Raw genomic sequence first — 9828 nt, 5'->3', positions numbered from 1 at the left:
ATACCACTGCCGCAGCTTTGAGCCCACAGCGTCAATGAACCGACCAATGCCTAAATGTCTCGGCCTGCCGACGTAGAGCCGCATGATGATGGTCTGAATAATCTCGCACAGCGTGGCGAAGTGCTTGAAGGTGGTGATCGTAAAGCATTTGCGAGGGGGATAGTCAGTAAGTGCTGAGCTCCCACATGATTTAGGCTGCCAAATCTCGTGGTCTTCCGTATCGTCCAGAACATGACCTGGCCAGACTGTCTGGTGCGCGTTGAAGGTTGGTGTACGCCCCATGGACACGCTGATGATCTTATCCCAAGTGAAAGCTGACCAGAAAAGACGGCGCCTGATTTCACGGTCCTCTACTGTCAGGGTACCAAAGCCGAAGATAGATAGGCGGCTACAATCGAGATGGATACCCATGTCCCGCATCGCTCTGAACGCCATGCCCGTGTACATCCACCCCTGAGACAAATTTCCGTGTGCGCAGTCTCGCTGGCCAAGGAGAAGCAGACCCTGTATCGTAGGTATGGATGACGGTCGGTCTAGCTCGACTGATAAGAGTGTTTTGGCTTGCGATAGATATCCTGCCTCCATAGCATCCCTGTTACCAGTTGAAATAGACCCTGAGCAGGCCTGGCTAACTGTGGAACATTGCCGGATGCTGCAAGCACAGATGACCTGCAACAAGAACTCGTTGAAATAATGTCCTCCTAGCGCCATATCCCGCATGAAAGCAGGCCGGTAGATGATGCAGTAAGATGCATGTTGCCAGCAGAAGTAGGTCTCGAGCAGTTGCTTTATCGCCTGAGACACCTCTGGGCCTCTTTCCAGTTCCAGCCTATCCCACACCAACATCTACCATGTGCGGGTAATGGCTGCGTCGACTTTGAGAGACCCAACCTCACGTGATTCATCTTGATGACCATCCTCATCGTCCAAGTCAACGGTCATGTCATCCAAATTCAGCATCGCGTAGGGCTGTCTCGTCATGCCGCCTGATCCCAATAAACCACCTGCTTCAGCGTCTATTTGTGCGTGTTGCTTTAGCCGCCCGATGACGACATCGGGAGGTGCTTCCCAGAACAAGGAGGAAACACCAAAATGCCCCATCTGTCAGGTTTGTCAACGTCTCACGCTATTTGGCGAGCAAGCTCCACTCTCAACTAGGCAACTCACTTGGCCATCATCCGCAAGGCTCATATGCATTAGTAGCTCATTCAAGGCAGATACGCCGCCATTGACCTCATCCTCACTCTCGTTGTCTCTCACACTCTTCCGTCCACCAAAAGCATTGTTGTCCCATTCATTATCCCTCTGGCTCGAAGATAGTGCCTCCAGAGTACCACCTGATGACGTCGCTTTCATGCCATCCGTTGCGAAGCTTGGCAGAGGTGTGTCCTCGAGGTACTGCCGGATGAGCTGCCGAATCATGAAGTCTGGCGGACCAGCGGTCGGATCTGTAAGGGTTTGTAGGAAGTGGAATGTTTGCAGCAGTAAAGGCACCGACTGTGACGGGACCAGATTGCGGGCGTTACTAAGTTACCTTGAATCAGCTAAGATGAAACTCAAAATCTTCGAGTGATGAAAAAAGGAGCATTCATGAACCTCCAGTTGCCTTACTTCTCATAGATGCATTTCTCCTTCAGCCTTTGGCATCGTGCACACCTGGGAGTATGACCATCGCAGCGCTGTTTCCTCCGTCTGCAGCTAGTGCATGACGCGCCGTACCGGATCTTAGATTTGCCATTGCTGCTATCGCGGTGCTGGTCTAAACGGTCTCGCGCCGCATTATTGCATTGTGGGGCGTTATGAGTCGTCTCGGTGTTGGAGTTGGGAGTAGACTGTGGCATCACGAGACTTTTGGTGTGGTGAGTCGATGGTCATAGAGAAGCGCACGCTTGGAATTGATGGGTTATGTATTTTTTTTGTCCAAACGAGTGAAGCAGACATCTGAGTGTTCATTTGGTGTGATTGACTTGCTACGGCCTTCTCACATGATGCGCCATGTACCCGAATCGTGGGAACCCCAAACTTTCCCCGGATCCCCCGCACCTCGGAACCTCCGATCCCATGATTCGGCTTCGGCCGCATTCCGACTTCTTTCGGAGGCGGTCCGAAAACATGGAACCAACTTGGTCAGGCATACAGTCTGGCTGGATTGTCAACCATAACCTTGCGGAACAATTCCTCGCCAAACCACTGTCTGTACTGTGCTGCCTCCGCCTTTTCATCAAATACCACAACCTCGCTTGATCCCCCACCTGATACGACGTGCGGCCAGTCACTGCCATAGACAGCCCTACGACCCCCCGCCGCACTCGCCAGACCCAACGATACCAGCCGCATGTTTTCCAGGTTCTGGTTAGCCCCAACCCGCTGTGTCAGCCCGGAGATCTTAGTCCACGCGGCTCCACTCTCAATCAGGTCGATGATGGCCGCGTACTTCTCCGAGGCGTAGTCGGCGGCAGTAAGGTAGAAATGGTGATCCCCGACGAACTCGATGCCAATCTCAGAGTGCAATTGTTTCATAAACGGCGCGAACTTGACCCACTGCTCCGTCTTGAGCTGTCCATCCAAGGTCCACCCCAGCGGCGCGATCTGTCGGGCCACCGTCTCTATATACACCTTCAACGCCTCGTCGCCCTCAAGGCCTTTGGTAACGGCGCCTCGCGTGTGGATACGCACTGACCGCACGCCTTGTGAGTGTAGCTTGCGTAATTGCGTGTGGTCAATGGTGGAAAAGTCAAGTACGACGGTTGCTCGTGACTGTCGTTTGCGGCCGTCTGCTGTAAGCGTTGAATTGACGTAGGCAACGCTCTCAAGCACGTTTTCCGGTCGCGTGCCCTCGGGCATTGCCATCACGAAGACATAGTTGTCGGCTGGTAGACGACCTAGAGCTGACTGAACGCTGGATGCTGGTGGAAAATAGGTCGAGTCGGGCTCGTAGGGATGTTTGACCGGGTCAAAGGTGTGAAGATGTGTGTCCCAGGACCCGGCTGGCAGTGGCTCGATAGCTGATCCGCACGACACTATATGAAAAATCTCTCGTTAATATGAAAGCTCTTGGCGTCGAAGCCGGCAAGAACACATACTTTTGACCATGGAATTAAGAGGACTGCCTAGCGAAAGTGTGGCTGCGATCAGAAACGTCAACGAACTGGAACTCAGTGGCAACATTTTCTTGCTTGAGGAATCGAGCTGAAAAGACACGATGAGGGCGGAATAGATAGTGATAATAGCCGCTTAGGGGTTAATCCGTTTCGATACAAATCAATCGGAGGCCTATTAGCCCCCACGTATGCAGCCACATCCATTCCACTTATCTCCGGGTCCGGATCGTATTATCGGACTGGCTCCGGCCGGCATTCAACACCGCCCCCTGCCATGTAAAGGCGGGGAACTCTCCTTGTTGCATCATGTTGTCCGCGAGGAACACGGTTGGATATACATTTCCCATTGAGCTGTTTAGTAACCTCTGCTACGAGCGTTATACAGATGCAGGCAAGGAATCCCTTTGCCTGATCAAGAAAAGAATATTTTCTCCGCACCGGGACTGGGAGAGGCATGTACGGTGTGTTGACGATGTGGGGAAAACGGGATCGATTTGAATGATGTGCTTTTGCGACTCCATGAAGTCATTCTTCCTTCTTGTTGAGCGAGTCACTTTTCGTCCGACGCTTCTGGTTTTCTGGGCAAAAGTGAATAGTAAAGAGGACAGAGATGGCGACAGAGACCACGGTGGATATGATCGCAACTATTATCAAGGCGAAAACGAACGACAATATGGTTCATAGCGCCTAAACAAGTACTCCATTCGGATACCAGAGCGTCATCCGAGACGCACCTTTGACTAACTCTCCTTTTGACTCGTTTAGGCCCGGTCTAAGCAACTGCGAGTTACTAATTTCCAATACCTATTCTGTCTGATTTACAATGTCCACGATAAGTGTTTGTTACATAATTCCCCCCGTTATCTCTGGAGTGTGGTATCCTAAATGACCATGAGAAGCTTAGTCCCGTTGAACATCTGCTCCTTATACTTGACGCCGTCAATGTCAACGATCTTCTCCGGTTTCGCCTGTGCACCCTGAGATCGGACCGTCTTCCCTTCTTGATACGTTGGGACTTCAAGACCCTCGTCGAGACGCCGACTAAAAGCACCAAAAACGTCCGAGTTCTTGTTCAGGCCTCTTTCTTTGAGCAGCGGGGTGTTCATCATTGGTTCCATACGCATGTCTGCCCACGCATGGTTGAAGATGATGAGGCCAATGCGATTTGCGTTCATTTGATCGCGTGGAGGCTTAGTAACTAAATTGAAATCAGACCAAGCGAGATTTGGGGCTGGAAAGTGGAAAGAAAATACTGAAAACATCGACATACCCTTGTGTCTGGTGGCCTTGAACTGGCCACCCGAGATGACATCTAGCGCATCGCCCAGATTCACGAGTAGTCTACCAGGCTCATAGCCTACCCAGCGCCACTCATTTTCAGAGTTCAACATTTGAAGGCAACTGACAGGTTGACTGGGTAGCAGAGTAAGGGTACCGAAGTCGGTGTGCCCGTGCATGATCAGGGAAGACTTGTCGTACTCCTCAGGATCCCACTTGTGGTACACCATGTGGCGGTGATACGATGTTCCTGGGAGACTATCGCCCGCCGATCCCCGGGCCGAAACCTTCTCCCACAGAAAGTTGTCGGGCATGCCGAGAATGCGCGACAACAGCACTAGCAAGCGGCGATTGACTTGGTTGGTCATGTGCTGTTGCAAAAGTGAGTAAGGGGATCAAGCAATCAGAAGAAGTTTGGGAAGGCTCACGTCGGCAAAGCCCTGGATCTCGTCCATAAAAGGGAGCATGTTGGAGGGGACGGAGTCGGGCAACTCGTCAAAGTGCGACTGGTACCAATTGAAATGCTCGATTTGATCGCGTTGGCCCTCTTTCTCGCCCCATCCGATTCTGGGCTTGTACCCCTTGAAAGTGCCTTTGGAGAGATTCCACATGAATTTCTCCTTCTCTTCTTCGCTGATACCGCCGTGAAAGAAGATGTACTGCGCGAGAGCGAAGTGGCGATCCAGCTGCTCTTCAGTCATTCCGAAGTTTTTGACGAACAGGAATCCGTCTTTCTGGATGGCGAGGCGTGTCGTCTCGACAAGCTCCGCCTGCTGGTTGGGGGTGCCGTCGAGAAGAGACAGGTCAAGTGTACGTAGTTCTGCCCAGTTCAGGTCTTCTTTGGTTGGGTCAGGCTTATCCCAAGGGGGAATTTCAGGTTTGCCAGCAATGCTGCTCGCAAATTGGGGCATAGGGGGAAGGACCTCGTCGATGGCCATTTTGGTTGATAGCTGGCACAAGAAAAATGATTTGAAGTCAAGATGAACACTGAAAAGGCGTGAAAGGTTAGATCTTGTTCTTGATCACGAATGAAATGAATTTGAAAGGACATAGCATGTCCTAAGTTTGAAGGCGTGTCGATATTTATTCACTCCCTGTGACAGAAGATTTAGCCGCACTGGCTTGTGAATGCGGTACGATGCTTATTGCGCGGTTCTGAAGCCCGTTATCCCTGATGGTCTTATCGGGTTTGTTCTCCGTCGCAAATAATGATGCATTTTACACAGGCGTTGCCTACTGGACGCAGCCTATCAGCGATATCTGTGACACAAGCATCGGGGTTGAATGCCGCTTGGGGTCCGGGACAAACGGAAATCACCGCGCATCCCCGCCAAGTACTACGCAAGGGGGGAGTCACGCTGCCAATGAAAAGGATGGGAAGGAATATCCGAGACTTACCAAAACAAAATTCATCTTATTTTATGTAATACATTTTCTTCTATGTATGTTTGCGCGCTGAATTTGTAGGTGCTGGTTAAGTCAACATTCGTCTCTTTTGCTCCCGTGTATGGTCAAAAACCAATTGATCAAGAATCGCACCTCCGCAGAAATGAAAGCAAAAAAGACCTAGTTTACCGGGTTTCAAATTCGTGATACTGTGATACAATTGAGATTGTCCATGGTGGACAACTGTGCCCGGACACCTTTCGCTCAGATCTTCTATTGGTCCTTGATGCCATTGTCATTTGAGACGACCACCATTGGCGGAGGGCCTGCTTCGGCATCTTTCGCTCTTTTCCTTCTCAATGCTCCCACTAAGGAAGAAATGCCTGTGCTCAGACACGAGTAAGAGGCCAGGAATGGGCGGCCGACGAGTTCCGCAATGGCAGCGAACCAAGTATCGGGGAACAGGCGAACGAGAATGGCCCAAGGCAGGCAGAGGGCCGAAACGACAATTGAGATACCCCACTGTGTACCGTCAAGACCGCCAGGAGAGATTTGGAAAGCTCTGGACCCGATGAAAATGATTGCGAGCTGTAGTCCAACCATGATGCAGTTAATCACAATAAAAAACAGGTTCCGGTGAACTCCTTCAAAGATGTTGAACTTATTGTCGAGTCGCCGATTGTTGAACTCGTTAAAGATTTGCATCCATACGAAGGTATTGAAGACGATTGTCTCTAACTCAAGTTTCTTATCGGGATCATTCAGGTCGTAGTTGAGAATGGCGCCTCCGCCAAAGTAGAGAACAAACGTCACGATCAATTGGTAAATAGACTGCCCAATGATCATCTTCCACATCTATGAACAGTATTTGTCAGCGATATGAAAATGGACAAAACTTAAACTTTGTAGGCCTTGGACCTCTGGAGTAACTTACATTGGTTGTAATCAATGCCTTCTTCTTGCCCTGCGGAGGACGATCCAAAATCTTCTCGGTTGGAGGGTCGGTAGCTAATGCTAACGCGGCGAAGGTGTCCATAATTAAGTTAACCCAGAGTAGCTGCACCGCCGTCAGAACGGGCTTCATCTCTGCATCGTAAACAGCTGTCACAAATGCTAGTAACACGGCTGTAATGTTGACGGTGATTTGAAACTGCCAGCATAAACCTGTTAGCGTGCAATCCCAAGGATGAACCCAATGGTAACACCCACCTGTAAGAACCTTTGGACGGCATCATTGACCGCCCGACCCCACTTGAGAGCGGTGATGATCGATGTGAAATTGTCGTCCATGAGGATGATTGAAGAAGCTTCCTTAGCAACCTCGGTACCAGACACGCCCATCGAGAATCCAATATCCGCAGCCTTGAGGGCCGGAGCGTCGTTCGTGCCATCGCCTGTGACAGCCACAGTCTCACCCAAGGCTTTCAGCTTCGATACCAGGATCCTCTTATCTTCAGGGGAAGACCGCGCCAGGACCTGGAGATTTGGAAGCATGTTGTCCATCTCGGCATCGGAAAGTCGTCGAAAGTCGGGGCCCTCCATTACAATGCCGTCCGTTTAAATGCCGCATTCCGAAGCAATTGCCTTTGCAGTGACTGCGTTGTCTCCAGTAACCATTCTAACATTAACACCTGCATGTTGGGCCTTGCGAACTGCCTCTGGAACGCCGGGGCGGACGGGATCTTGAATGCCAACGACGCCGAGAAAGACGAGATCCCTTGTTTGCAGAAGTCCGCCGAGGTCGGTGCAGCATGTAGCGTCGTTAGTGGCGTCAGACGGCGGCCATTCCTGGTAGTCCTTATAGACGAGCCCGATGGTGCGCAGTGAGCGATTGGCATACTCGTCCATTGTGTCCGTGAATGAAACGCGATCCATGGCTGTTAAGATCTCCGCATCTAAAGTGGTGAAGTTCGCCTTAGTGGAGCAATACTCAAGGAGGATCTCGGAGGCACCCTTGACCAAAAGTCGATATGTGCCCGACCGAAGGCGGATTACCGCTCCCATACACTTTTTGCTTGAGTCGAAAGGCATCAGGTGAATCACCTGCTCATTTGCCCGAATTTCGGCGAGAGACTGGAGCCCCAGATGATCCTTGGCTAGTTGTAGAAGTGCAGTCTCAGTCTTGGATCCAATAAAAACTGAGTTCCCTTCTTCTTCACCCTCAAATGCAGTCGAGTTAATAGAAACTGACTGTATGAGCACCTCTTTGAAAGCCGGCGAAGTATTGGAGGCCCAGGTGGGAATGGACGGAGATGAAGTGCCCAAGCTCTCCGATGCCGAGAAGCTAGTGTCGTCGAATCTCCCAGCAACAACAGTCATCTTGTTTGTCGTCTATTCGCCATTAGCCAAAATCTCAATGCATAGCTAGTGAATGGGCTTACCAGAGTTCCATTTTATCCGAGCAGATAGCCGTAGCGTTGCCCATGGTTTCACATGCGCGTAAGACTCTTACCAAATTGTTCTCCTTCAGCATTCTTGTTGTGGCGAATGCGAGTGCCAAAGTCACTGCAAGAGGGAGTCCCTCGGGGACAGCAACCACAATGATGGTGACAGCGACGATGAGAATGTCCATGAAGGAAGATGCCTTATCGGTAGAAGGGCGAGAGTCATTGGGAAGGCCAGCCAGAAAGCGGAATAACAGCACAAAGAAAAGCAATCCTGCTGCGGCGCTTCCTAGTTTTGCAATTGCCATCGCAAGGCCTTCGAGCTTTTTCTGGAGAGGTGTCGGCTCGGTCTCAGTGCGGACAGACATCATGATCTTGCCGAAACTGCTGTTGACCCCCGACGGAGGTGCACATGAAGGTTCCGACTCCTAGTTGCGGGGTCAGTATACACTGGAAAAGCGTGGCATCTGAACAGACTGAACACACCTTCCAAGACCTTGGCCCCCGAGACAATGAACGGATCCAAGTTCCTGATACTCTCTCCGTTCTCTAGAGCCCTCATGACAATACTGCCACCGGTCTTCTTGATCGCATCAGACTCGCCCGTAGCAGACGATTCGTCGCACCTGAGTTCATGACCATCGATATAAACTCCATCAACAGGCACCAAGTCGCCCGGCTCCAGGTGAAGAACGTCGCCTACAAGCACATCGTATGCACTGATCAAGGCTTGCTTTCCAGAACGAGTGACTTTGACTTCCCGTTCATCTTTCTTCGCACTCAGACGAACGAAGGCGCGCTCCTTCTGCCAGTCGTTGATGGAGCCCACGAGAGTAACAATAGCGATAGCGGCGCAAATTGCCACACCTTTGAGATTGTTAGCTCTATGCTTCTCTGGAATACATCTGGCAAAATACTAACCTTCAACCCAGTCTACTGGGGTGGGAGATCCAGGGGGATGCTCAACCCCGAGAGTCTCGTAAATTCCTAAGGCCAGAGATATGACAGCAGCTACCGTGAGGAGAATGAGGACCTGGTCGTTGTAGGCTTTCCACATCAACTTCCAGAGGGGGGTGGCCTTCTTCGCTGGCAGAACATTGCGTTTGTATACGCGGATACGATCTTCGAAGGCGTTCCTGGTCGCTGCAGTAGTCGATGGCCACTGAGCTTTGGAATACTGCGGTGAGATTGGACTGACAGCGTCCTGAAAAGAGACCATTCCGGGTGCTTCAGTCTCGTCGACACTCAAGCCGGTGTTGATATCAGACTGAAGTCCGTAGGAAATACCGTTCAAGCCCCCCAAAGCGCGGAACGCAGCCAGGGATTTGGGGTTCAGCAGCTTATTCAGCTGACCAGGCGAGAAGGCAAAAGGGTTGTTATCAACCTTGAAGTCACTCTCAGTCCCAGGATCAGGCTTGAGAGCCTCCTCAGAGTCCTCATGAGACGAGGAGGCACAACTGGTCACTGTTGGCGTCAGGAATGGGTTGGAGGTTGTCGAGATGATTGTGTCCGTCTTGCTTGCAGACCGCGACCTCGCCGGGCCATGAGGGGCAGGAGGAGCAAGCATATTTCCGGCCATTGTGGGCAACGGGGCCGATGGTTCGGAGATGGTATGCGGATTGACAAAGTCTAAAGGGGATTTGGGTTGATATCGATGCTCATGTGAGTTGAGAGTTTGA

The 9828-nt window shown here is 51.2% G+C and overlaps 4 protein-coding genes across 4 annotated transcripts; all 4 read right to left on the bottom strand.

Moving 5' to 3' along the window:
• Positions 1-2127: 2127 nt before the first annotated feature.
• Positions 2128-2850, bottom strand: CGCS363_v011222 (uncharacterized protein; the record flags this gene model as incomplete). Its single annotated transcript, XM_036643071.1, has 1 exon — positions 2128-2850. One exon carries the CDS (start codon positions 2848-2850, stop codon positions 2128-2130), a length of 723 nt encoding a protein of 240 aa, XP_036492144.1.
• Positions 2851-3982: 1132 nt separating this feature from the next.
• On the bottom strand, positions 3983-5317 carry JRG21 (putative 2-oxoglutarate-dependent dioxygenase JRG21; the record flags this gene model as incomplete). The annotated part of the gene is made up of 3 exons (XM_036643070.1): positions 3983-4299; positions 4372-4750; positions 4808-5317. 3 exons carry the CDS (start codon positions 5315-5317, stop codon positions 3983-3985), a joined length of 1206 nt encoding a protein of 401 aa, XP_036492388.1.
• Positions 5318-6038: 721 nt separating this feature from the next.
• CGCS363_v011220 (Calcium-transporting ATPase 2) lies at positions 6039-7268 on the bottom strand (the record flags this gene model as incomplete). The annotated part of the gene is made up of 3 exons (XM_036643069.1): positions 6039-6620; positions 6700-6915; positions 6975-7268. 3 exons carry the CDS (start codon positions 7266-7268, stop codon positions 6039-6041), a joined length of 1092 nt encoding a protein of 363 aa, XP_036492143.1.
• A 54-nt stretch (positions 7269-7322) lies between these two features.
• CGCS363_v011219 (Calcium-transporting ATPase 2) lies at positions 7323-9728 on the bottom strand (the record flags this gene model as incomplete). Its single annotated transcript, XM_036643068.1, has 4 exons — positions 7323-8096; positions 8218-8577; positions 8646-9016; positions 9071-9728. 4 exons carry the CDS (start codon positions 9726-9728, stop codon positions 7323-7325), a joined length of 2163 nt encoding a protein of 720 aa, XP_036491525.1.
• Between the last annotated feature and the right edge of the window lie 100 nt (positions 9729-9828).

Source organism: Colletotrichum siamense (assembly GCF_013390195.1).
Source record: "Colletotrichum siamense strain Cg363 chromosome Unknown KSG_Cg363_contig07, whole genome shotgun sequence".
Lineage (NCBI taxonomy): Eukaryota > Fungi > Ascomycota > Sordariomycetes > Glomerellales > Glomerellaceae > Colletotrichum > Colletotrichum siamense.
The sequence above is the reverse complement of the archived record's forward strand: the minus strand, read 5'-3'. Positions and strand labels throughout refer to the sequence as shown.